Source organism: Chrysemys picta, chromosome 1, assembly GCF_011386835.1.
Source record: "Chrysemys picta bellii isolate R12L10 chromosome 1, ASM1138683v2, whole genome shotgun sequence".
Lineage (NCBI taxonomy): Eukaryota > Metazoa > Chordata > Testudines > Emydidae > Chrysemys > Chrysemys picta.
In genome coordinates this window covers 348,498,233-348,526,036 of record NC_088791.1, presented here as the reverse complement: position 1 = coordinate 348,526,036, position 27,804 = coordinate 348,498,233, and the positions used below count along the sequence as shown (strand labels likewise).

The 27,804-nt window shown below is 56.7% G+C and overlaps 1 protein-coding gene across 1 annotated transcript in view; it reads left to right on the top strand.

Annotated features, from left to right (window-relative positions):
- Positions 1 to 27,584, top strand: part of RHOG (ras homolog family member G) — a 31,155-nt gene extending 3,571 nt beyond the window's left edge. The window contains exon 2 of the mRNA XM_005292173.4: positions 23,268 to 27,584. Coding sequence (XP_005292230.1) covers positions 23,303 to 23,878 — 576 coding nt within the window. The 5' untranslated portion in view covers positions 23,268 to 23,302 and the 3' untranslated portion in view covers positions 23,879 to 27,584. The remainder of the gene's footprint in view (positions 1 to 23,267) is intronic.
- Positions 27,585 to 27,804: the final 220 nt, after the last annotated feature.

The following is a 27,804-nucleotide window of genomic DNA, read 5'->3' as shown; positions in this document are numbered from 1 at the left end:
GGCACCTTAGAGACTAACAAATTTATTTGGGCATAAGCTTTCATGGGCTAGAACCCACTTCACTACTGTATGTTCCACTCCAAGCATCTGATGAAGTGGGTTTTAGCCCACGAAAGCTTATGCCCAAATAAATTTGTTCGTCTTTAAGGTGCCACAAGGATTCCTCGTTGTTTTTCCTGATACAGACTAACACGGCTACCGCTCTGGACCCTGCCCCAGTGCTGTCAACACTTAAGAGCTTAACTTGAAACATGGAAGTCCCATGGAACTACACATTTCACTAACGTGAAGCGTGCGGATAACTATTTGCAGGATTGGCCCTTATTAGTCTTAAACTATTTCAAATTGCTTTTATTTCTCTCGCTATACATATACATTTTCCTATTTTGTGCACAATTAACACTAGAATTTCATCGGTTTTAAACCCTTGACTTTGTCCCTTTTTCATGATATTTAAGCTCAGCCTTCTTGCTATTAACTTATTTCTAAGCCTGACCTTCCTTTTTTAGCTATTCTTGGCCTTTTCGGTTTCACTCTCCCCTTTGTTTAGTTTTGAACGCTGGCTGTGTCACTTTCTGTCTTTTTTTATACTGAATTCTAGCCTTACAGAAGCTTGTCTCGCCTTTTTCTAAAGCTGAACCGTTTGCCTTCCGCTACTTTTTTTGGTTAACCCTTTGATTCTTTTTTTTTTTAAACAAAAAAGATTTCACTCTTGCTAGTTAGATACTACAGTGATGGGCATTATACAAAACGTGATAGTAGACTGAAAGATAAAGCCGATGACAAATAGGATGTTAGTTCACAGATCTGTAGATTTTTAAGGCCAGAAGGGACCATTCTGATCAGCTAGTCTGACTTCCTGCATATCACAGGCCAGAGAAACTCACCCATTCCTGCTTTGTGCCCGATAACGGGGGGAGGGGAACTAGGCCAGATCTTTTAGAGAGGCATCCAGTCGCCACTGAGTTGCAGCTAAAGGTGCTTGGAGGACTTTATCAAAGCAGACAGGAAGAAAGTGACAGGGTGGGTAGCTGTGAGACACACAGGCTGTAAAGGTGATGGATTTGGTCATGAGCAATAACTGGGGATGTGGAGACCAGAAGATCAATTCAGTGACATGGCTCTTGGGTCCACGTGTAGCAGATCTCAGGAGACCTTTCGAGAGGCTTCTGGCATGTGCAGGAAGGAGCCTATGTTACCAGTGACATAAGGAGATGTACGAGAGAGGTCCTGGAAGCTAGCTTTAGATTGCTGGGAAGACTGGTATGTCTAGGGCAGGCATGGTAGCTGGGGAGGAAAGGTAACGAAAGGTAGCAGCTGATAAAAATAAATGAAGAAATTAGTCAAGAAGAGCCTATGTCCTCCAAGCCACAGCAGCATCCTTCCGAAAACGGAGCTTCTTTCTGTTGTCTGCATGCGGGCTGGAGCAGGTGGCGTGTTTGATGGGGGTTGGGAGGGCTAAGGTGGCATTCAGGGAGAACCCAGCCAAAGACATCAAAACAAATCACAAGGCGTTCTTTGAATGGATCAGAAGCAGGAAACACAGGAGAAAAGCAAATCACTCTGCTGGGCGCGAGTCCTTTTTCACCCTCAATTTCAAATCAGTAGCAATAGCAAAATCCCTAGTGGACTTGGTGGAGTCTCTATCATGTCTCTCTCTTTTTCGGGGTTCAGTTCCGCTTAGCAGGGCTTAGGGGCTTCAACCTGGTGACTGTTATTCAAATGATGGAGAGGCTTTTCCAAAGAGGAAGGAGGTTTGGCAGCGTCTCCTGAAGACAGTCAGTCTCTGGGTTCTCCTGAGCTCCTCTGGACAATTGTTCTACAGGCAAGATCCCCTGGACTGAGAATGTTTGACCCCAGCGGTCATGCGCTTTGTGATCTGCATTGTCCAGAGGAGCGCAGCCGTGGTGGTGGGTCACAGATCAAAATTCAGTCTTTGATGTAGCAGGGACTTGAGCCATTAATTGCTTTAAATTAGGGCCAAGTCCTTAAACTGGCCTTGGAAGCTGACCGGGAGCCAGTGCTTGAGCATGGGTCTGAGGCAGAAAGAGGGCATTTTGAGGAGTCAAACAGGGCTCTGAGCTTTCTCGCCCTTTTGATGAATCGGGTCTGCATACCTTCAATGGAAGGTGGAGGCAGCATCTCTTGGGCAGCCGGTCTCCTTTCTGACCAGCAGCACTTCAGCTCTCTAGCACAGCTGGAGCGGGAGGACTGGAGCCGCTGGGAAGCTGGGCGAGCTAGCAGTACCTTGGAGTTCCCTTGTCACAGGCTGGAAAGGCCCAGTGGTAGGATCATGAAGATCTTATCTGTGTCCATGGCCACAAGGAGGTCACCTTTTAGTGCCCCTAGATCACTCTGGAGGCATCCGGGATGCTGACTGATGTCACCTGTTGGTGGAGCGTGATGGTTCCTACTTTCTCCATGGTCGTGCCCATGACTGAGCGGTTGGAGAGGGGATGGTCAGGTCCACAGGATTGAGTTCTGGCTCCTTGAGGATGGGGAGTGCTGTTGCATTTTTTAAGGGGTTTTGCAGACATGCTGCTCTGAAGGAGGCACTATTTCCATTAGAAGTGGGTGTAGCTGTTCTTTACTAGATGAAGCACTGGACTGATCCCATATGGCAAGTCCTATGTTTCTTCTAGGGTGGAAGACAGCCTAGAAGTCCTGGCTCCCTGTCCTCTGCTCCGGCCACTAGCCCATACCCCCTCCCAGAACCTATAGTAGAACCCAGGCATCCTAGCTGTCAGACACCTTTTCTTCCCCTCCCATGGGGATACAGGCGGCTTCCAGTGATTACAGGTACTTTTCATAGAATCGTAGAATATCAGGGTTGGAAGGGACCTCATCTAGTCCAACTCCCTGCTCAAAGGGGGACCAATCCCCAGACAGATTCTTACCCCGGTTCCCTAAATGGCCCCCTCAAGGATTGAACTCACAACCCTGGGTTTAGCAGGCCAATGCTCAAACCACTGAGCTATCCCTCCCCCTTTTGGTGTGTGTGTGTGTGTGCGTGCGTGCGTGCGTGCGTGCGTCCGTTTTCCTCTTCAGAAAAGGATTGGAATGGGGGAGGCGGCGCAGAGACCAGTTTATTTCCTGCTCCAATGGGCCCATAAATACAGTGTGTTCAACACCTAACACAACGGGGCCCCGACCATGGTGGGGACAGCTAGGTGCCCACAGCAGGACAAATATTTCATGTTACTGCAGCCCAAGGGGAGAGCCCTTCGTGGGCTGACAGGTGTCCAAAGGCAGCTCTTACATGGACGCAGTCCTTTGCAAAAGGCTGGAAGCTTTTCAAGCCAGCCCCCCACCTCCCCCCATGCCAGGCCACTGGGAGCTGGGCTCTTGCTAGGGCTGATAAGCAAAGCAGTCTAGTACCTGGGAGCTACAGGGATGTGTTTTCACCCAGTTCCCAGGGCTGGGGGGATGCTGGCGGAGTCCTGGGGGAACGTGAGGCGTGGGCCCAAGCCGCAGTGCTGTGCACTAACCATCCGCGGGGCGGAGAGTCCCAGGCCTCAGCCCAGGGACTCGGGGGCAGGGGGCTTCTCTGCAGGGGTTAGTGGAAGGACTCAGGCTGGGGGGGGCGGGAAACACGGTGGCAGGCCCCATTCAGGAGGGGGCCAGGCTCCGTTGGTGTGGCCCAGCATTCAGCAGCTGGCCCATTTTCCCTCCTCTGGGTGGAAAACCCCCGCCCGGGCGGAGTTCTCGGCAGGGGCTGGGGGTGGATTTTGCGTCTGAAAAGCAGAGAGAGGGTTTTGCTTCCCTTTTCTGCGGAGTGCGAGATGAGTTGTTTTCCCTTCCGGGGGGGGGGGGGGGGTCGTTATGAATCACCCGCCAGCCGGCCGGGGTGTCCTGGCCCAGCTTTCTCGTGCTGAAGCAGCCTCAGATGAGGATCGTTGCTGGGCAGAGGGAGGTGCAGTGGGATGTTTTACTCCCCCCCCCCCCCCAGCCCCACCCAATCCTGCTGCCCCAGCAAGGCCGCGTGGGCAGCCTGACGACTCCTCTGGGCTTGTAGCCCGTCGCTAGGGCCGGGGATGGACCCATCAGGGCTGGGGTGACACGGGTAGGGGCAACAGAGGAGGCAAGGCAGTGCGAGGGGGCCTGGGTGGTGATGGTAGGGGAGGGGGGCCCTGAGAGGTGGGAGCAGCATGTCTATTGGGCATCTGTGGCCGGACTCTGGGGAGGGCAGTGTGTGTGGGTGTGGTGCTGGCGGGGCATGGGGGCTGTGCGGGTGTGTGTGAGAAGGGAGGACTGTGTGTGTGGTGGGGATGGGGCTGTATGTGAGAGGGGTGTAGAAGGAGGGGGCTGGGTGTGGGAGTGGGGACTGTGTACAGGAGGGCAGTGTGGGGTGGGGGCTGTGTATGGTGAAGGCTGTGGGGTGGGCTGGGGTGGGCTGTGTACAGGAGGAGGGCAGGGTGTGGGTGTGAGTGTGGGCTGGGTGTGGTGTGGGGCACTGGGGGGTGGGTGTACAGGAGGGCGGTGTGAGGGTGGGGGCTGTGTGTGGTGAAGGCCGTGGGGTGTGTGTGGGCTGTGTACAGGAGGAGGGCAGTGTGTGGGGTGTGGGTGTGAGTGTGGGCTGGGTGTGGTGTGGGGCAGTGGGGGGTGGGTGTACAGGAGGGCGGTGTGAGGGTGGGAGCTGGGTGTGGTGAAGGCTGTGAGGTGTGTGTGGGCTATGTACAGGAGGAGGGCAGTGTGTGGGGTGTGGGTGTGAGTGTGGGTTGGGTGTCGTGTGGGGCAGTGGGGGGTGTATAGGAAGGCAGTGTGTGGGGATTGTGGGTTTGGACAGTGTGTGTGGGGTGTGGGCAGTGTGTGTATGGGGGTGTACACTGCCCTCCTTCTGTACACAGCCCCCACCCCACACAGCCCTCCTATACACCCCCACCCAGCCCTAACGATGGGCTACGTGAGAGCCCAGAGAAGTCCGCGGACTGGCCATGCCACCCTGCTTGGGCAGCAGGATTGCATGGGGGATGTGTGGCGGTGTGTGGGGCAGTGTGTGGGGGGGTGTGCAGGAGGGCAATGTGGGGGTGTTTGGGACAGTGTGTGGGGGTGTACAGGAGGGCAGGGTGTGTGGGGTGGGGGCATACAGAAGGGCAGTATGGGGATGGTGGGACTGTGTGGGGGTGGACAGTAGGGCTGTGCGTGTGGGGCAGTATGTGCGGTGGGGGCGTGGGGCAGTGTGTGTGGGGCACACGCAGAAGCAGGGCAGCGCTGGTATCTCAGTCGCCAGCGGGCGCGTGGGGAGGGGCGGGCTGGGTTCCTGGGGCGAGGTTTGTTTACTTCCTGTCGCTAGTTCAGGCCTGCAGATGTCGTGTGCGTCAGGGCCTGGGGCACTCGTACTCCCCCCGCCCCGCATGTGGCCGGGGCTGGAGCCCTCCGTCCTTTCGACGGGCTGTAGCAGGAAGGATCCTTCCAAAGGCGGCGCGGCAGATCCCCCCGAATCCCTCCCCAGCAGGCTCCAGCCCCCCATCCCCTCACCCTTGGGCCAGCCGCCGAGCAGCCTCGCTCCCAGGCAGGCTGGGCTGGCGCAGGGTGGAGGAGGGGGGCTGTGATGCTTCTGTGGGACGGGGCCTGGTCGCTCTCCAGGACGAGCCAGGCCTGCCCTGGGTAACAGGATCAGCCAGGCAAAGCTCCCCCACGCTGCCCTGCAGTCTCCTGGGGGGTAATGCCCCACATCCACCCTTCTCTGGCCACTCTGGGGTTCATGTCTTCTGAGGCAGAGGCTTCCAAACATGGCCACTGATTTTAGCCCCTCAGTTTCTGGGCGCCGATGAAGCCAACGGGCGCAGTGGGTGCTCGGCACCGCCAAGAGCCAGGCTCAAGTTGGGCACCCAAACAATGATAACGTTGGACTGGAAGGGCTCTCTGGGGCATTGTCCCCAGCTCCCGGCTATCCCAGGCAGCCCCGGTATATCGTCTCCTTCACAAACTTGTCACGCTCCACCCTAAAGCCCCTTAGGTTGCTTGTCCCTCTCTGCTCTACTGGGAGGCTGTTGCAAGGTTAGAAACCTTCTCCTTCCCAGCCTCCACTTTTCCTGGCCACTCTCTCCCCGTTTGTTCTTGTGCCAACATTGTCCTTTAGCTTCAATAGCTCGTCTCCTTCCCTGGGGTTCACCCTGGGGTGTATTTACAGAGCAATCCGATCCCCGCTCAGCCTGCCTTTCACCAGGCTAAACCAGCCAAGCTCTCTGTCTCCTCCTAAGCCAGGCCCTCCGTTGTCCTGCCCGTCCAAGCAGCCCTTCTCTGCACCTGTTCCAGCCCGAATTCTTCTTTCTTCCACACGGGTGACCAGCGCTGAGTGCAGCATTCCTGATACGGTCTTACCAGTGCCTTGGACAGACTGAGACCCACCCACCCAGCTCACAGAGACACCAATCTTCTGTTTTGGGGGGCTGCTTCTGCACAGGCCAAGGGGATTGGAGTCCCTGGGCCAGTTGGTTTCTCAGCTCTCTCACCCTCCCAGCCCTGATGCATCGTGAGCGCATTACGAGCGTGGTGTGTGGATGTGAGGCATCACCAGAAGTATGGTAACTTCCCATGAGCCATGCAGAAGGGACTTAGCTGGCCCCAGCACGGTAGCAGAGGAGAATCTCGCAATCTGTGATGTATTTATCTTCAATCCACCCCTGAGGCGGGGCAGGGCCGTTAGCCCTGTGGTACAGAAGGGGAACTGAGGCACAGCAAGGCTAAGTGACTCACCCAAGGGCACATGCAGAGTCAATGGCAGGTCTCCCACATCCCAGGCTGGTGTCCTTAGCACCGGACCATTCTCTGCGCTGCTATACAGCGTGCTCTCGATTTCAGAGTGGCCTTGAGTTTCTCCCCTTCCCAGCAGGCTGGCGATGCTCACGTGGGGATGCATGCGTACCCTGGCTGCAGAGGGATGATCCAATGGCTGATTAGCCAGTCACCACTGGCCTTGGCTCTGGGGTGCAAGGTGGGGTCATGCTACCTAGAAGAGAGGGAAGTGGGTGGAAGGGAGAATATAGCGGCCCTCAGGTTGAAAAGATGAGTGAATTCTTGAGGGTCCCAACTCGAGTGGGCTCCAATCACCTCCTGGCCCTGAGATGGAGCCCACCCTCAGCGAGCTGGCACTGCTCTGCATCAGGGCAGAAGTAAAGCATCAGCCGCCGGGGTCAGGAAGAAGCTTCCCCACCAGGCATGTTATTGCAAGAGGGTCCACTGAGTCTGGGTGTGGTCCCAGCCCCTGCCAGTGACAGGACACCAGCCCGATGGGACGATGAGTCTGATCTGGCTTGGCAGCTGTTCAATCCCTCCTAGTGAGGGAGGCTCCGTGCCGACAGGCCCCATGGCAATCACTCAGGACACCTTGTGGGCTCAGTCCAGAGCAGGGAATGCAGGTGTGGAGGGGGCCCCGAGGGAATGGGCTGAGGCTGAACTGAACAGAGGAAAATTGAGGTTGAACTGAGATCTGCCTGGTACTGAGATCTGTTCAGCTGCGGAATAGCGTCCAGGGGATGGGATGGAAACCTTGACGCTAGAGGCATTCGGAGCTGGGTTTGCCCGAAGCCCAGAGAACATAGCTGGGTGATGAGCTTTCACTGGCTTAGTAGGACTTTTCCAAGCCCACCGTCTATGATCTGATGGATTATACCTACAGAAACCAGCGGGGCTCTGGGGAAGTTCGGGTCTAGTTCCTAGAACGTCCAAGTGCCCTTGTTTCTTTGCCAGGATTGAGGGTTAACGTGCTGAAAGGCAGAGGCAGGGTCTTGGGAGATGAAATCTGCCCAGCTGCTCTTTCCAGTGTCAGGCAGGGAGAACAGACCCCTCCTTGTGACGGATCCTCATTCAGGGCCGGTGCATCTTCCTGCTCTCCTCTTCCTGCGGTAGAGTCAGGGGAGGCAGAGAGAGGGGGCCTGGCTGGGGGCCATCCCAGAACGGTTGTGTTTTTACATTCATAACGGATGCAACAAGCCCAGAGGTGCCGGGGCCCGGAACCGCCAGGCCCAGAGGTGCCGGGGCCCGGAACCGCCAGGCCCAGAGGTACCGGGGCCCGGAACCGCCAGGCCCAGAGGCGGTGCTGGGAGAACGTCTAGGGATGGGCAGGGCTGTTGTCACAGCCAGCCTGCACAGCCTTCAAGAAGCCACATGAGACTTAGAGCTGCCGGCTCGGTCTCTGGCTCCCTGCGTTAGCTTTGGTCTGTCGATAGCAGCCAACAAAGGCATCTGCCTTTGGACGGGGAATCGATACTTGAGCAGATCAGAAACCAAGATTTGAATGCAAATAGGAAGAGCCGCCCTAGGAAATACGGGCCACAGAAGCAGAATCGTTTCTGCCTAGAAAGCGTTTGCATGACGGCGGAGTGGTTGTTAGGAAATGGACGACAATAGCCAGCTCTCGGGCAGGAAGGAGCCTTCCAGGGAACAGCCGCCAGCCTGGCGGGTAGTCAGGAACCTTGGGCTACAGCCTCAGCCCTGCCAGTGACTAGCTGTGTAATCTTGGGCAACCCACTTTGTCCCGATGCCTCAGTTTCCCCCTCTGCCGGATGGAGATAGTGAGCCTGAGACTTTAATCGATGTCTGTGAAGCCCTTTGGGATCACAAAGTCTTAGGCCCTGCTCTTGCAATCAAGTCGCCTGGGCAGGATCAGGGCCTAGCACTTCGCAGGGCAGGAGCCCAGACACCACGGTGATGGGCGTGGGGTAAGCACATGGATCTCTATGTGGGGGTTAGACTATATTGTGTGTATGTTGACACCACCCTGAGGCCAACTCTGCAAAGCTGTCCCAGCCTTTCCCAACCCCCCTAGAAAATGCGGCTGCCTCTCTGCGCTGGGTGTGATAATGCCCGCGAACAGATGCTGCTGTCCTCTCCCGTTCCCAGGGAATGGCTCGCCCCAGCAGAGCAGAGTTGTGCAGAGCTGCGCAGGGAGAGGGGCTGGCGAATTCAGAGTGGGGTAGTCTCATAAGAGCCCTCCCCCCCCCGTGTCCTGGCAGCGCAGAGCGGCTGCCCCCCCCCCCCCCCCCCAACAGCAGAAAGCTCTGCTGGGTGATCTGCCGGAGCACCGTGCTCTGGCTGCCCGTACGGACAGCCTCATGTTTTCCCACGCGGGTGTCCCCCAGAGCTGGTTTATCCTCCCTCCAATGGTGCATTCCCATCAGAGCGACTCAGCGAAGGCGAGGGGAAGACAGTTCAGCTGGCCTGCCCCTGTGCCAGGGCCAGACAGCCCCCGGGTTAGAAAACCTCTCTGGTGCGTTCTCTAACCCGCACGCTAACAGGCTCACGCCGCCTCCAGGTGGGGGCAGAATCGGGACTCCTGGCTTCAGTCCCGGCACAAGCCCCCTCTCATATGGCCGGATCCTGCGCCCGGTGAAGTCAGTGGGAGTCTGTGTAGCCCATTGGGCTTTGGAGCAGGTCCTTAATCTCTTCCGGGCCTCCACTCCCCCTCTGTAAAACGGTGACAGCAACATGGACCTTCCTCCCGTCACAGGGGGCGTGGGGGGGTCCACCGGTGAATGTCTCTGCCCGCGTACCCAGCAATAGTACTCAGTACCACTCAGATACCATGGTGATGGGCACCGCTCCCGGAAGAACAGTGTTCCTCAAGCCCCTTCTGTCCAAGGAGCGCAGAGCAAATGAGCTAGCTCTGTGAGCTAGGCGCCATCACCATTATCTAGGTGGGGAAACTGAGGCAAGGCGGGGTGACTGCGGTTTGCACATTTCCAGAGTTTCAAAGCTTGGCAGGCCCCTCTCCCGCCCAGATCAGATTATCCACTCCCATTTCCCTGCCCTTCCTCCCCAGCACCACCTCCTCCCACTTCCCTCAGCAGCCTCTTGGCAGGGCTCCTGCATCCGCCCTGCTGATCAGAGGGAGCGTCTCTGATGCTGGCCCAGTGCCTCGTCCTGTGCAGCAGCAGCGGGGCTGCTGCCATTGGTTGCGGTGCAGCAAGTGGCCTGCTGGGCTTTCTGGAAGCAGGAGGGGGCAGAGCAGAAATTATACCAAACTGCTGGTTACAGCACAAACTGCCTCGTGTTGCAGCTGGGGAGGGAAGATGTAGGTGCCTGGGATCTTACTGGCAGCTTCTAATATTGGGGCCCAGTGCCCCGCGGTAGAGTTTTCTGGTGCTTTGCACACCAAGCAGCACCGGTGGAGTTAGAGGCGTGATTCTACAGCGGCTTAGCTCAGCTCTGTGCAGCTTTGTATGTGGACATGCTGAAATCAGTTCCAACCTGGCTTACGGCAGCTCAGCCTGTGGTGGGGTTGTAGGCACCAACTCAAGCCATAGAACCAACTTTAAACCATCACAGGTTTAAACCGGTGCAACTGCTGGGTGTAGACAAGCCCTTGTAGTTCACACCTGTGCTGCACCTGGTCCCCTGAAGTCCTGCTCAGCGTGCCCTCGGATCTGGGGAACACCTGCAATGGATGCTCTGGGAAAAGTCTCTTCACTTCCCAGGCCTGGCCAGGAGTTTGGAGGGGATGGTGGCAAGTTCTTCACCCTCAGCATTTCAACATCCTCTGGGGCCTGGTCCATTCAGCTCTGATTCCTGCAGCGGGGGATATATCTTGTGCCATTAAATTCCAGATCTGGTCCCATTCCTATCCCTCAGCCTCACGGGAGCAGTTTCCTGCTCTCCTTCAATACCCCTTGGATTAACCCCTCCAGTGCTGCAGTGTACAGCAGTGACTCCCGGTTGCTTTCTGAAGGATTATCCCTCTGGGGGGAGGGATAGCTCAGTGGTTTGAGCATTGGCCTACTAAACCCAGGGTTGTGAGTTCAATCCTTGTGGGGGCCACTTAGGGATCTGGGGCAAAATCAGTCCTTGGTCCTGCTAGTGAAAGCAGGGGGCTGGACTCAATGACCTTTAAATTTACAAGCTACCAAGACAAAGGGGTGTTTTGCTCTGCTTATTGAATTCATTGGGGGGGGCACCAAGATGGCACACACCTGCCTTATCCCCCCTTCGCCCGCTCCAGCGGTAACCCCAGGCTCCGTATTACCTACTTCTGGCCTGCCAGCTCCTTCCGGAAAGGTTTTGTTGCAGCCATCGGGCCTTCTCGCCTGTCTGGCTCAGATTGAGAGGCAGCGTTGTCTAGTGGCCAGAGCAGGGCACCTGGGGCCTAGTCCTGCCACGGCCACCAACTCGTTCTGTGACTTTGGGCAGGTCAGATGAACCATCTGTTCCGGGGCTATAATAATCCCCACCCCCATGTGAGTGCCCCCAGCTCCACCCACGTTCTGTGGGGCGGGAGAGGGGGCACCGTGCCCCCGAACGTCACCTGCAGAGGAAGCGAGCGTTTGGCTGGGAGCTGGGCTGTGACAGGGATTCACATGGCTGGTCTTTGATTCCATTTGTGGGAGGGCCAGCTGCTCCCTGCCTGCCAGCTGCTCCCCCCCACCGGCCCTGCATCTCCAGCAGTTCCCCTGGCTGGGAGGGGCTAGGCGGAGCAGAACCCAAGCCACCAGGTCACCTGGTTCCGGTGACCTCACAAGACCTCCGGGGAGAGGAGAGCGAGGACAAGAGGCGGCCCGGGACCCGGCGCTCTGTACACAGCTGCACGAGCTGCTCTTGGCCCTCCCCGCTCTCGCCCCAGGGACAGACTCCCGGGTACCATTGATTTAATGGGAGCAGCAGGGTGGGACTATGATCTAAGCACGGCAACGCCTCCTCCTGGGTTCAGTTCCCAGCTCTGTCACAGACTCACGGGGTGACCTTGGGCAAGTCACTTCCCCACCTCCGGGCCTCGGTTTCCCCACTTGTAAAACGGGGAACGATACTGTCATGAACTGGCTAGTGAGTGGATGCCACTGCCCTCTGCTGGCTGGAAACAGGGCTGCACAGCTGTGGCCTGGCCCCTCCACTGCTACCAGACTCTCCTTTTGCTCGGGTGAAAGGGACCTGTGGGTTTGGACCAGGAGGCTCTGAAACTCCTCTCTCTAATTTAGCTTTCCCACAGTAGGCCCTTGTGTCTCACGTCTGTCTGTCCTTTACCCCCTTCCCCCGCCTCGCTATGTCACCTGCAGACTGGGAAGGAGGAGAGATGGGTAGTTTTATGTCTGTTTTCAAACATTTAGGAGACGCTGGGATATTACAGAGCTGGGGGCTGTATAGATCCCAAAGACCAACTCCCCTGTCCCCGTGAAGCAGCCGTACTGTGCCGCATAGGATGTCCCGGCTGGCCATGACTTTGTTCCGACGCTTAGTGGTTTGCCTGTTCAGAGCACTGTGCGAGCATTCCCTCATTACAGCCTCGGAAGCCAATGTGGGTGAGTATCGTAATCCCCATTTGGGGAAACTGAGGCAGGGGGCAAGGCCAAATCTTTCACACCTGGTGCGGCAAGTTAGGTCGCTAGCAAGGGGCCTGATGCACGGGTGCTGAACGCTCACTGGCCAGCTGCAGCTCTCTGTGGCTTTCATAGCATTCGGGGTGCTCAGGTTAGCTCAGGATTGGTAAGTGACCTCTGGCGTCCTTCGCTGGCTGTGCTCTGTGGGTCCGACCTCAAGACTTATTTTTCCTTAGCAAGGGAATGGTGCTTTTCTTCCTGGAAGCTCGCTAGGGCTGATCTGGTGGGGCAGACCTTGGAGTTCTCCCAATGATCAGGTCAAATTAGGGATGTGAACTCCCTCTAATCCTGTCCCGCCCTCTCCGGGTGGGTTACGGGCTGGCGGCTCCCCCCACACCCGTGTGCCATGGAGGCTTTGCTGGCTGCAGCTGACCCACACCAAAAGGGGACGGCCGGGGGGGATTGTATCCCAGGACAGAGGAAGTCCAGTCAGGACACTGAGCTGTGGTGCACAAGGCTGCTACTCCGAGGGCCTCAGGAATGCAGCCAGGACAAGCTGGCGCCCTGCAGGGAGGAAGCACAGTCCAGGTGTGATAGACACTGATCAGGTTGCTACTGGGTTGACACTGCACTCTGGGAAACGAGACTTGCCAGCCGGATGCCTGTAGGGGCTGTGGGACAGCCCAAGCGAAGGGCCATTTGGAAAGTCCGTTAATGGAGCTGGAACTTTGCAAGGTGGCATGCATAGGAGGATGATTTCCCACTATGCAAATAGCTAGTGTTATGCAAATCAGTGTCATGCAAATCAGCTGGACATTGATGAAAGGCAGCAGATGGCACACTATGCAACACTCGACACCCGCGGTGCCTTTCCAGATCTGGGACTTTCTTTGTGGGGAGGGATAGCTCAGTGGTTTGAGCATTGGCCTGCTAAATTCAGGCTTGTGAGTTCAATCCTTGAGGGGGCCACTTAGGGATCTGGGGCAAAAATCTGTCTGGTGATTGGTCCTGCTTTGAGCAGGGGGTTGGACTAGATGACCTCCTGAGGTCCCTTCCGACCCTGATAGTCTATGATTCTACCACCGAACCCGGGTCAGCTCCTGATTAACCATCTGATCACGTCTGTTCAAAGAGGGCCTCATTTCACCTCTCAGAGTCAGTGGAAAAGTCCCAGTGACTTCACTGGGAGCTGATGGCAGTGCTGCGTTAGCACCACGCAGCGCGGCAGATCTCCTGAGTGGGTCCCAGCAGAGCAAAGTGGGAAGAGGGACCGCCAATACCCACTCCCCTGGGGTCTCTTCACCCTCCTACTGGTCCTTGGTCACTTTGTGAGGGTCCCCACAAAATACATGGAAGGTTGTTACAAGGAGAAGAATTGTTCTCCTTAACCTCTGAGGATAGGACAAGAAGCAATGGGCCTAAACTGCAGCAAGGGAGGTTTAGGTTGGACATTAGGAAAAACTTCCTGACTGTCAGGGTGGTTAAACACTGGAATAAACTGCCTAGGGAGGTTGTGGAATCTCCATCACTGGGGATTTTTAAGAGCAGGTTAGACAAACACCTGTCAGGGGTGGTCTAGACCATACTTAGGGTATGTCTACACTGGAAATGTAAGTCGACGTGCTGTGAAATTGACAAGCCAGCCAACAGCAAGTGGGAGGGATGCAGTGTCTACACGGACACTGCGTTGCCCTAACGACACCAGCATACGCCCGATGCCTCTCGTGGAGGTGGAGTTATGATGTTGGTGTAGTAGGGCACTTCCATCGGCGGGAGGAAGGCTGTAGTGTAGACACTGACATAATCAGGCTGACATCAGTTGCCTGACCTCGACCTAACTGCGTAGTGTAGACCAGCCTTAAGTCCTGCCATGAGTGCAGGGGCCTGGCCCTCTCGAGGTCCCTTCTATCTTCTGGCTCCCCCAGGGCCTTCACTGCAGTTTCCACCTGGATCAGTGTCTGTTAACATGAAACCCTTCCCTGTGCTCCTCGCAGCTCCTGGATTTGGCCTCCACCTCCCTATGAGGTGTCATTATTCCCATTCCACAGAAGGGGACCTGGGAGAGCACAAGCCATTTGCCTAGGGGCACCGGGCCTGTGTGGCCCAGGCAGGAACTAAACCCAGTTCTCCTGATCCCAGCCTAGGGGCTCCAGCACAAGGCCACCCTTCCTCCCGTTCTGTCCGGCCTTGGAGCCGGCTGGCTGGGAGTCTCTAGTGCCCGGCTGCCGTGGTCCGTCCAGGCCTGGCCCGGCTGTGCAGCCTGGCTGGGCTGCTGTCATCACGGGGCTGCGGCCTGCCCGCCGTTGCACATGAAGCGCGTTTGGCGGGAGTGTATTTTTAAATCCGCTCTGTGCGTCAAGGGAAATTGGCGTTCCCCTCCCCCGCCCCACCTGCTTCACTCAGCCCCACAAGCCTGCCGCACCGCCACCCCACAGCCGGCCCAGCCGCTCTGCTTCCTGCCGCCAATCACACAGGCGGCACGCTCTCCCTGCAGTGCCCCACCGTGCCGGCCGGCTCCCCTCCCCGTGAGATATCTGCTCCCCCAGCCCTAGCTGGGTGAACAATCCCCCGTCGGGACGATGGCAAAAGGCCTTGAGAAATCCTCTGCCAGACTGGGAGGTGGGGCTGGGCTGGGCCCGCTCTGCGTTTCCTGCTTTCACTGTACGCTGGGGTTTTCACTTGCAGAGCTTGTGCGCATGTGTCAGTTTCACCCCCAGCCCCGCGCCCTGTACTGTGTTCACCTCCGGGCGCCCTGTGTCGCAGGAACAGGGCGGTTTGGAGACAGGCGACTAGAAGCATTAGACTTCTAGGGAGAGTGCCTGTGTTTGGGCGTGGCCGCCCCGTATCGCCCCCTTCTGCTCCAGCGTGGCACCACTAGAACTCCCTGCCTCAGTGTCCCTCCCCCGAGGTGGGTCTCCTCGGCGAGCTGCACACAGGTCTGTGCTGGAGATGCGGCTTAACCCTCCAGCCAAGTCATAAATGGACTTAGCCCCTTCTGGGGTGACCCAGGTCCAAACAAACAAAAGGTTCTTCCGCCCTTCCGGGGCTTCTCTTCGGGCGTCCCTCTGGGCCCCTTTTAGGGCTACCTTTGAGTCTGTTCCCTGCCCCAGTATAGCGCACTGGTCCTCAGGCTGGTCCCCTGGAGGACTTGGCCTCCTGCAGACCCTGGCTTGTGGCCTTCCATGGGAGCCAGCCAGCCTCCCCACTCCCTTTGGTTCCATCCCCCAGCGGATCTATCTCAGCCCTTTCATGATGCCCAGGTGACCCCTTTCTCCCCCGCCCCAGGCTGAGAAGCAGCTGATTATGACACAGATGGGGCTGGCCCATCTCCCTTAAGGGGCCGGTCACTCGGACATGATGCCATGTGAAGAGACTGAAAAGTGTAGGGCTGTTTATTTTAGTGAGAAGACAGAACTAGAGCTGGTCAAAAAAAATTCACAGCAAGTGTCACAAAATTATTCCCCCGGCATAGTTGTTCACTAAAGGGTCTGAGTCTGACAATGAAAAACAAAACCTTCTCAGCACAAAATGTAGGTTTTTGGAAACCAAAACCTCAATTTTTCTACCGAGATCCAAAATGTTCTTGGTTTTGGTGAAGAAAGAAAGGGCACTCCACACCCACCCACCCCACAGAGAATATTTCAACCCAAAGGAAATTCTTCCAAAGTTCCATTGATCAAAAAGCCATTTTTAATCAAAAAGTGTTCCAATGAAGAAATTTGGAACAACAGGAGACATAACGAAGGAATACAAAATTATGAATTGATAGAAAAGGGAGATAAGGTGAATAGATGTTCCCAGTCTCATAACAGGATGAGAAGGGGACAGTCAATGAAACGGAAAAGGGACAAAATGAACGTTGATAAAAGGACAACACACAATGTACAAATACAACAAGGAGTCCGGTGGCACCTTAAAGACTAACGGATTTATTTGGGCATAAGCTTTCGTGGGTAAAAACCTCACTTTTTCAGCGGTCCAAATAAATCTGTTAGTCTTTAAGGTGCCACCGGACTCCTTGTTGTTTTTGTGGATACAGACTAACCCGGCTACCCCCTGATACTTGACATAATGTACAAATAGCCAGTGGAACTCATTGCCACAAGATATCACTAAGGCCAAGAGGTTAGCAGGGTTCAAAGGAAGACGGACTCAACTGGGGATTAAAAGGAAGCTTCCTCTGGGGGCACGTTATCCCACCTCTGCCTGCTGCAGTGTTTCTTTCACCCTCCCCTGACGCAGCTGGGGGATGCATGATGCTGGATTAGATGGACTCTTGGTCTGCCCCAGTTCGTAGGATCCAGGCTTTGAGGTTTCAGGGCTCAACCCAGGTCCGAGCTAGAAATGGGCAGCCCTCAAAAGGCTTCCCAAAGCCAGGCTCTTCCCCAAAGTGCGGCGACCTAGAAATGTTGCAAGAATGGGCTTTCACAGGGGACTTCCTGACGTCGAGGTGCCCTGAGAATTTTGGAGCATCCGTTCCCGATCGGAGCCAGGGAGAGCAGAGGCGTGCAGCAATCGAGAGAAACAAAGCAAGCGTGTCAGCCTTTGGGGGCAGGGACTCTCTTGTCCAGTTCCGTGTTTGTCCAGCACCTCGCGGAACAGGGTCCTGACCCACGGCTGGGACTCCCAGTGCTGTCGCAATACACACAGTAAATGTGGTGAGAATCAAGAGGGCTGTTTAAAGGCCTGACCTGACAGTGAGCCCAGATCCCCTACGCACCGCAGCAGTGGGACAAGGGGGAACAGAGAAAAAGCAGCGACTTAAAAGCCAGGATGTTCACCAGACCGACCAGCGCAGTCACTTCCATAGAGCTCAGGGCGCTAAAGTCTTCTCCAGCCCAGCCAATAGACTATGTCCAAGCGCCCCTGCTCACAGACACTCTGGGTTTTCGCTCCCTGAGACAGCATCACCCGTGAGCGGTATCCGAGCCTGCCTCATAAAGGCCCCTGACTCCGCCCCTTTCCCAGCATGCTTTGTTCAGAGGAGCTTGAGGTCCATGATCCATGGTGGCACTAGCTAGTGCTACCCAACATCCTGGCTCTGTCCTCCAGGTCAGAACAAACCTTCCGGCATCACGCCCTGGCCTCTTTCCCGGAAACCAGACAGCCCCAGCCTGGTAACAGTAGGGAAGAGAGGAGCAGGGAGCTGTACTTGTCTCTCAAGTCCCTCACAAACAGATGGGGAATCCAAGTGTGGTTCTAAAAGGCAGAGCCTTTTCTCCCTTGATGCTCCTTTCTGAACCCCAGGGATGGCTGGTTCTGTCGCAGATCTAGCTTGGTGGACGCAAGCCTATGGCCAGGAGGGGAGGGAAGAAGGGAGTCTGGTTCCTGGGTGTTTAGATCCTGGCTTTTCCCCCACGCTTGGAAGCTAAACTTGTCTCTGCTATCCCTCAATGTCTCCCACAGCGGCTCTGTTTCCCTACCATCCCAGCCGTCTCTTCCAGCAGAGTGGGTGCAGGGAGACTGGGTGTCAGGCCGGGGCGGGTCAGGGTCCAAGCACTCTGAACCGCAGGGCTGTGAGGAGCTGGGATTTCAGTTTGGCCCATTACAGAGAGCGGTGCCATTGGCAAAACTGGGGGCTGTCTCCAGGGTTGATTGGGGTCTGGGGTTTTAATCTGACCCACAGGGAGTGTTGGTGGCGTCCAGCTGGGACTCAAAGCCCCAGACTCCCACTCTGACATGCCTCTGTTCTTGTCCCTGTAGTCCTCCCTGAGAGAACACGGGGCCTTTGTTCAAGTAAGAGGTTAAGAGCCTACTACTGCTACCAGAGACCTCTTTGGCTCAATCGGAGAACCCTGCCCGTAGTCCTGCAGGCCTGGATTTGCGCCTCGCCGATGGCCCCAGTGCAGGGTCGTTCTGTCCCCAGGCCTGGGTCTGTGTGTTGCCGGCTGCCTGCCCCCGAGAGGCTGCTCCCCTCTCGTCTGTCCCATCGGCCTGGGGGCAGTTGGAAGTTCACTGTGGCAGCTACGCCCTGGCTCTTACCATGTTCCCGGGTCACGTTTCCCAATCGACTCGTCCCTTTGCAGTCCCGCTGGTGATTAAACCGAATCCGCATCCTGCTCAGGGCGACGCTGGAATAATTAATTCAGGGCAGCGAAGCCCGTTCCTGGGGGAGCGAGGATACACGTACTTTATTCAACGAGGATAAATAATGTTGATTACATAAATAATACCAGGTGGGGTATTGGGGTAATGGGAAGTATTGGGGGGGGGCGCCCGCTACTCCTTGCTACCCCTTGGCGTGATCTTGCTGTGCCCTTCTCCCCAGAGATCCCAAAGCCATTAATGGGTTAAACTTCACAACCCCTCGTGAGGCAGGTACAGGATCACCCCCATTTTACAGATGTGAAAACTGAGGCCCACAGCAGGGAAGGGACTTGTCCACATTTACACAGAAGTCTGTTCTGTGGTGCTTATCTGGGCCTGTTGCACTGCTGGGAGGCTGGGCCGGGCTGTTACCCCATCGTGCTGACGGGGAACGAGTCGATGGAAACGACTTGCCCACGTCACACAGGGAGTCAGCGGACCCTATGCAGCTGGATCCTACGCAGCTGTCTGGGGGCCGTTTCGGGGCGGGAGCTCCCTTGGGAATGCCAGTCCCACTGCAAGCCAACCGGCTCGTGCGCCGAAGCCCCCTGGGTGCTCCTGCCCCAGGTCTGTGCCGTGGCGTTCCTAAGGGAAGGCGTGAGGCGGTGCAGGCGAGTGGGGTTGGGAGGCGCTGGCGGGGTGCACCCCGGCTGTTTGTGCGCTGGAGCTGGCTGCGGAGATGAGGAGCGCGTGGGGGTCATGATGGCTGGGTGCTGGAGCATGCGACCGGGGTGAATACGCCGGGACTGCTGGAAAAGCACCCAGCTGACTTGACTGAGCGGGAACCCGGTTTTCCCCAGGTGTTTCGATGTGTGTTACAGCGCCGGGAGTTACTGACCTCCCTAGCTATCCACCCCTCCACGCAGATCCAGCCCACCGCTAGCCCCCTGCACAGCAATTCACTCCCATGCCCCCCCAGCTGTCTCCCCTACACCGCCAGATTGCCCCGGTCCCCCCACTGCCCTGCCCCCAGGCCTCAGTCTTGAAATGGGTATTTTTCAAAGCAGTTGCAGATAAATGTCTATAAGCGAAATGGGGTGGGAGTGGGGGGCGTGACGGGAGCATGGCTGCAGGGCCGGCTCCAGGCACCAGCAAACCAAGCAGGTGCTTGGGGCGGCACGTTTTCAGGGGCGGATTCCGGCCAGCCTTTTTTTGCTTGGGGTGGCAAAAGCCTAGAGCCGGCCCTGGCAGCAACAGCACATTGTGCACGGGGGGCGCCCTGGGGCCGCTGCGGTTCGCCAGGCAGGCTCCGGGCGGGGGACACTTGGGCTGGGGGCCGCTCCGCGGGGTGCATGGATCCACCTGCAGGTGCTGCAGGGCGGCCGCCCCCCAGTGCCGCAGCCGGGGCTGGGCAAAGCGGTCCGAGCCGCCCAGGGACTGCGGCAGGGCGGCCAGGAGCGGCAGCAGCAGCAGGGCCATAGAGGGGACCAGTGCCGGGGGTGCTGCCGTGCGGGGCCCGCGTCCCGCTCTCCGGGGCTCCGCTCCCTCTGGGGCTGCCCTGCCCCGGCTCCTCAGCCCCCTGCCGGGCTCTGCCCGCCCGGGTCCCGGCTGGTCCTGGAGGCGGGAGCCCTGGCTGGAGGGACCCTGGGCTGAGGCGTGGCCCGGGAGCCCCGCTGCTTACCCTGACCCTGCCAGCGCCGGACTGGCTGGAGGCGAGGGGGGAGCAGGTGGAGTCAGCACTTGGGGGGAGCCCAGGGCTGGGGTGGGAGGCAGCCAAAAAATGTTTTGCTTGGGGCTGCAAAAAACCTAGAGCCGGCCCTGCACGGCTGTAGGGGGGTGATGGGAGGAGGTGGCACGTGAGCGGAGGGGGCGCAGTTCACACAGGAACTCCTGTCTAACAAGCCGCCTACAAAGTTACAAGCAATCGCCATGGGAGCCTTTACTCCTGTTACCAAGGTGCAGTCACCTCTGGGGTGGAACACAGCCGCAGTGCACAGGAAAACCAGGTCTCAGTTCAGAGCAGAATAATATACCCAAGAGCAGCAGAACGGGGTATTTGGAGAGGCAGAATGCAGGGTTCACAACCCTGTCCTTGCATAAAGGGCCCTCTGCAATCAGGACGCTTGGCCTTACATCTCTGAAAGGGGGCACCCTGCTGGGGCATTGGCTTAGTACTGACTGGAGGGAAGAGCGCCCCCTGGCAGTTCTCCGACACACCGCCCCCCGCGTTTTCCTTGGATATCTTACATCGGAGCCTTGGCCCCTTGGTAACTTGAACGATCCCACGAGATCGGAGCCTGGAAAACGGGCTGCAAGGCTGAGCAACAGGCCAGAGCAAGCACTTGCTTCCAAACCTTTCCCACCTTCTAACAGCAAGGAGATTGGAGCCTGTGCTGGGCCAGCCGCCTATCAGCCTCCTCCAGATCTGCTCGTGACGCTTCCTGGCCGGGCCCCCGTGCTCTGCCACCGCCTGATGAATGGGCATCTGTCTTCTCACTATCATTCCCAGTGGCATGTGATGGCAGTAGGTGATTATCTCCCTTCCGCCCCGGCCAGAATCTTATCAGCACTAGCTACAGCTTCTGAGCGTGCCTAGTGATAATACCGCGTGTCTAGGGGGCAGGGCTGGGCGTTGTGGGGTCTGTTCCTGGAGCTCCCGCTCCCGCCTCCTGTAACGTCGACCATGCCAAACAGGGCTAATGAGACTTTTGTAAAGTGCTTTGAGCTCTATGGAGGGGAAAGTGTTTAATTTTTTTTTTTTTAATATCAGGGTTAGAAGGGACCTCAGGAGGTATCTAGTCCAACCTGCTCAAAGCAGGACCAATCCCCAGACAGATTTTTACCCCAGTTCCCTAAATGGCCCCCTCAAGGGTTGAACTCACAACTGTGGGTTTAGCAGGCCAATGCTCAACACAGGGTTGTGAGTTCAATCCTTGAGGGGGCGACTTGGGGTTCTAGAGCAAAATCAGTACTTGGTCTTGCTAGTGAAGGCAGGGGGCTGGACTCAATGACCTTTCAGGGCCCCTTCCAGTTCTAGGAGATAGGTATATATTATTACTTTGAGCTCTGGTCAAGTGAAAAATTTTCTTCAGGGCTGGGAAAGGGACTCCCAGCATCCCAGCTAAATGCAAGGTGGAATGGCATTGATTAGCATAAGTAGTTAGCACATATTGGAAGGGCCCATTCAAGATAGAGTGGCCCGTTATCACCTCTGCAGTCACAGAACAAAAAGAGGGGGTGAGCGGGTTACAGATCCTTGTAATAAGCCACATATCCAATGTCTCTGCTCAGGCCATGAGTTTCCATGTCTAGCAGATTTCAGAGTAGCAGCCGTGTTAGTCTGTATCCGCAAAAAGAGCAGGAGTACTTGTGGCACCTTAGAGACTAACAAAGTTATTAGAGCATAAGCTTTCGTGGACTACAGCCCACTTCTTCGGATGCATATGTCTAGCAGAGTTTAAGCTCCCAGGCTCTTCTTCTGAAAGTGCTGTGCAGGATTCCTTTGAGGATGAGGACGGATATTTGCCCATCGCTGTAATGCAGCCACTTCTAGGGTGGAACGTGACAGCTGCTTAGCAGTGCACTGCGCCACACAACAGCTCTTCCAGGCCGGAAGGGAAGCAGATCCTATATTTAAGTGAAACTGCACAGAGAATGTAAGGGAGGCCGAATGCAATCACAGGCATTGGGATTTGGCCAGAGAAGCAGCGCTAACACAGAACATGAACATACAGGACATCCGGCATTGTCTTTTGTTATCTTCTGCTCTTTCCAGCTGTTTGGTGTAATACCCCACCTATTGTCGCCTGTCTGAGACTTAGATTACAAGCTCTCTGGGGAAAGAGACCATCTGTCTATGCAGCGCCCCGCACGATGGGGCCATGGCTCCTGACTGGGCACACCTAGGCACTCCCGCAACACACATCAATGACTTCAGTTGTGTGTCTCCTCTAAGCCCCGGCCCCTGTCTGTGTGCCCCTCCCCATGGCATCAGAGTGCTGGTTCAGTCCTGACTCAGTCACCAGCAGGGCTTTCCCTGGAGGCCTCCTGTCCTAGCGAACACAAGGCCTCTGGAGACCCCAGCTGCTGGTGCAGATGGGACCTAAGCTACCCCTGGTGTGAATGGAGCGAGGCTCAGGACGCTTGGGGCTGCCAATGGATGGAAGCGATGTGTGCTGGAGAGAAGTGGGGCTGGGGCGCCGGAACCGGGGGGGGCGGGGGACGGACATACCAGCCGTAAGGGCAAGACATGGGGAGAAAGGAAGGAGAGGAGTGAGTGGGGGGCGGAGCCTTGAGGGAAGAGATGGTGCGAAGGTGTGGCTCAGGGACAAGGGGTGGTGCAGGGGTGGGGGCTCGGGGAGAAGGGGCGGCATGGGGGCAGGGGCTGGGGGAGAAGGGGCGCTATGAGGGTGTGGGCTCAGGGAGAAGGGGTGGTGCAGTGGGGGCTCGGGGAGAAGGGGCGGCGTGGGGGCAGGGGCTGGGGGAGAAGGGGCGGTATGAGGGTGTGGGCTCAGGGAGAAGTGGTGGTGCAGGGGTGGGGGCTCGGGGAGAAGGGGCGGTATGAGGGTGTGGGCTCAGGGAGAAGGGGGGGCACTGGGGCTCAGGGGGAAGAGGCTGCATGGGAGGGCAGGGGCGGCGCGGAGGGGGCAGGGTCACATTTCGGATGCCGGTGGCCGGCCCCCCCCCCACTTTTAGGGAGCTTCTGTCACCCCCGACTTGGTCATGCCTCAGTGCGGGGGGGCGGACGAGATGACCTTCCAGCCCTACATCGCTATGATTGCAGGTCTAAGTGGAGGACCCTGGGTGGGAGCAGGAGGCTGGTGAAATGGCAGCTGCACTTACTTGTCTTCCACCTGTCCCAGATTCTCGAGGCCGGAAGGTGCCCTTGTGATCACCTACCCCGAGCCCCCGGGCATAGCGCAGGCCAGAGCCCGTCCCCAGCACGTCCTGCACCGAGCACGCTCTCATTGACTCTGTCTCCTTCCCCTCCAGGTTGCTGAAGTGGAGCCCAGGGAACGTGAGCCGGGATGCAGAGCATAAAGTGCGTGGTGGTGGGTGATGGGGCGGTGGGGAAGACCTGCCTCTTGATCTGCTACACCACCAATGCCTTCCCCAAGGAGTACATCCCTACCGTCTTCGACAACTACAGCGCCCAGAACACAGTGGACGGCAGGACTATTAACTTAAATCTGTGGGACACGGCAGGCCAGGAGGAGTACGACCGGCTCCGGACGCTTTCCTACCCCCAGACTAACGTCTTCATCATCTGCTTCTCCATAGCCAGCCCGTCCTCCTACGAGAACGTGAAACACAAGTGGTACCCGGAGGTCTGCCACCACTGCCCCAACGTGCCCATCCTCCTCGTGGGGACCAAGAAGGATCTGAGAAACAACCCCGACACCATAAAGAAGCTAAAGGAGCAGAACCAGATGCCCGTCACCACCCAGCAGGGGGTCAACCTCTCCAAGCAGATCCACGCCGTCAAGTACATGGAGTGCTCCGCCCTCAACCAGGAAGGCATCAAGGAGGTCTTCACGGAGGCCGTGCGAGCTGTCCTCAACCCTGCCCCAGTGAAACCTAAAAAGCCCTGCATCCTTTTGTGAAGAGGACTCCAGAAACCAAAGCGTGCAGCTGGGCTTGGTGGCCGCTTGGGGTGGGGGAGGGTGCCTTAGAACCCGGAGACGATCCTGCCCTTGTCCCTCTGCTCCCAGTGAAGCTAGTATGTACAGCCCTTCTCTCTCCAGATGCTTCCCAGCTGTCTGACCCAGGACACGGCAAGGGACATCCTGCCTCCATTGTACCCAGCATGCCCCAACCCCACTCCCCAAGCCTTGCATCCTTCCAGTGAAGGTGCGATTGGACAGCTGGATGCCACGAAACCAAGGCTGTTCTCGATAATAATAAACCACGTTTGCACTAATACGTAGATTGTCTTGGATCACATTTTTGGGGGGGAGGGGTAACCCTGATATGTCATTAGATGGTTTCCCCTCCCCTTTGATGTGACCCCAAGGTGTCCCTGGTCCCATCATGTTCTTGGGACCTGGGTACGTAGCTCACTTGGGGATGAATGGCTTCCACTTCTTGGTCAGCCGTTCAGATGGCCACTAAAATGAAATCGCTGCACTGCAAACCCCTGTCCTGAGAAGCGAGTGCTCGGACGGCATCTGCAACCACTTGCGCCACCTCCTTGGCCTTTGGTCCTCCAAACCCATCAGTTACAGGGATGGAAGGAAACCAGGAACCTTGCTCAGTGCTAAAACACGCCTGCCCTCCAGGAGCGGTGGCTGCTTTGGTTGTTTGATGGGCCACTGAGCCATCCTGCACAGCCGACAGAACTGGAGTAATTGCTGAATTACAGGTTGAAGTTCATCAGTTGCCAAAGAAGCAAGTGCCTTGGGGTCCCTTTGTCACATTGAAGACCTGCTAGTGTTTCCACGGGATTGACTTTTGATTTGCCGGGCGAAGGAAACTATAGAAACTTTTTCTGATTGTCTTCTCCTGGCTTCCTCAACATTCCTTCTTCTCTGAGTCCCACACAGCCCTTCGCTGATAGAGACCACCTGGCCACACGGCATGTTTGGAAAGGCTACCCCTGCATGAAGATGCATTTGACAAATCCCACCTGTTTACAAAGAGAAGGCATTTGTGCTTACAGGGGGGCGGGGCCTGTACTTCTTTTTTTTTTTCTATGGAGTTTTTGTGTTCTGAGATGGCCCCATTTGCAGAGACACATTTACAGAGCCGGAGGCTACGACCGCGCTGGCTACACACATCCTCTTCCACGGCTAGAATAAGGCGGCCTGCACCTCCCCACGCGGGTCACCTCTTTACAAAGAGCACCACGCTTTGCAGAGCACAGGTGCATTTTGCTGCTTGCATTGAGATCATGGACCGGTTCCTCCTCCCGCACCCAGCCACCTCTTTTAACAAGACCACGTGTCTTCTTCCTGGGGACCAGACCTGCCCAAACTGCTTCAGAAACTGCCTACTCTACTGGTCTCCTGCTTAATGAGCTACAGCCTAGTCACCTAGTGTTTATTTGAAATGGGCAGTGCTGTGAAGACCACGTGCCCAGCAGGGTGATCTTGAAGACTTCAGTGAAGGCCTTCAGGAAAGTGTCTCTCCTCCTTCTTGTCCTGTTTCCCTCAGCTGCCCTTTGACTCCTGCTGCATTCCAGCACAGCTTGTCCCAACTGAAACCTCTGCACAGTACAGCCTGAATCATGGTGCTTGGTCTTGCCCTGCGTGCAGGGGACTGGACTAGAAGACCTTGCAAGGTCCCTTCCAGTCCTACCATCCTATGTTTCTATGATCATCTCGCTGCTCCACGTTCTGATTCAAGCTCAGCATTCAGACCTGGCCCCTTGATCCAGCAGAGGCAAAGAATTGTCACCGAATGTCGCTAAAAGGAAAAGAGCCTCAGGGGGGTTGGAAGGGGGTTCAGTTTCCTCCCACTGATATTAAATGGCATGGTAGCAAAAGGCAGAGTGGAGGTGATTTTCTTTTTTGGAGATTGCAACAGAACGCTGGGAAGAGGGAGCAGCTCGTGGGACAGCCTGGAACTCCTTGGGTCTCTCTAGGCACCAGGGTCTGTCTCCCCTCATCCCTCCCACCACATCTTCCTTGCCTTTGCAAGGCTCACAGCTGACTGCCTGACCAGGGCGGGTGGAGGGGGCAGCGCAGCTCGTTGGCCCCGGTGATGGCTGAATAAAGATGCAAGAAATTACTGGCCAGCAGCATGTCCCGTGAGATCCTGACTGGGAGGGCCTGGCCCCTTTAGTTAGTGAGGTCAGATAAGGAAGCTGAGACCAGTGGGAATGTCCTGCGATGGCAGGGAAGCACTATCAAAATGCAAGCGCTCTGCTCCCTCTTTCACCCGGGGTCAAGCAGCCGCTGTGAGCCGAGGGCTCCCGTCCTGCTAGGCTGCAGCCCTCTCTCCGTTGAATGCAGAGGAGAGGTTCTGGTGGAAGGGTGTTCATTGCACGTGCCACACGGAGAATTCGAGTGGTGCTGGCGGTGGGTTTCCACTAAATTTCTGCCCCCTTTCGTAGCGCGAAGCAGCGAATAATTAGCCCCATCCAGCTAACGCAGCACTGACGAGCATCCGGCGGGCTTAGCCAGCCTTGCCATCGATAGCGGCTGGAGGCCTGGGCGGTGTTATCTGTGCTGAGCCCGATTCAGCCATGGATGTCGATGACGTTCCAGCAGGGGTGCAGCTGGCACGATGGGCCGTTCTCCTTTCACTGCAGATTCCAGAGGCTGGGGCCCCAGATTCAAATCCCTGGGCAGGTCTTCCCAGAAACCAGCGTTTGCTCTGAAACCATCTCAGTAAACGTCTTCCACCACAAAGGGTGAGGTGCTGCCGAGGAAACCTCCATCTCTCTCTCCAGGCAGACTGCTGGTGGGACCCAAAGACTTTGCGTGTGACCGCGATGAGTCAGCGCACAGGGCGATAACTTCAGAAGAGAAAGTAGCTCGTAACAGGTCAGCGCTGGGCTTAGAATGCCAGCCTTCTGCTCCACCGCTGGAGAACGCCCCCCCTAGGGTGACCACATGTCCTGATTTTATAGGGACTGTCCCGATATTCGGGGCTTCGATTTATATAGGTGCCTATTACCCCCACCCCCGTCCCGATTTTTCACACTTGCTGTCTGGTCACCCTAGCGCCCCCTGAGCTAACGGAGAATCCAGGTTAGCAGGCTGAGAATCGGCGCTCGTGCGCTCCGTAGGCTGCAGCCTCTAGGGGGTGACACGGCCAAAGATGCTTGAGCAGGTCCCAGGCCGCCCAGCAGAGGGGCGATGGCAGGGCAGATACAATCCGCGCACCGCACAGCATATAGAGTAGCCGATAGGTCCCAGGAAATTAGCCCCAACAAGGTGGACATCGCCTCTGCGGGAGCTGCCTTTGCTGGCTAACGTACCAGTGTGAAAGGCAAGTGCGAGCTTTGAGCTGACTCGCGAAAGCAATCTAACATATGGTGTATACAACCCAGCCGGCAGCAATTTCTGAGGGGGGGCTGGGAGCAAAGCCCCGTTCCGGTCCCAGCGCCCTCGCTGGTTTTCCCGCCGGCTCCCGCAATCCGCTGCCACCTCTTTATTTCTGCTGACGTGTCTTTGAGGGCAATTCTGTCTCTGTTTTTAATACTTTTGTGAAACCGGAGCCTGGGTTGTAAACGAATCCCGCGTTGCACGGAGAAGAGAGTTGGGTCCTGTGGGATCTGCTTATTAAAAAGGAACTAGAAACAATAGGGACTTACTGCCAGGAGGTCCTCGCGGAGTTGCTTTAATAAATAGAATATGTCAAGGCTCCCTGTGTCTCCTGGGCTCTGCTTTCTAACCCTCCGGGCGGGGAGTGTCTCAGCAGCTGGGGAAGGGATGGCCCTGGCCTGGTCCTAACAGCTACTTGGATGAGACACAAGTGGACTGTCCAGTTTCTTGTGAGCTCTGTCCACGGCTCTGATGTCGCACCCATCCCCGGGGTATTGGAGCCCCCATTTAGATGATCATGATGGTCCCTTCTGACCTTA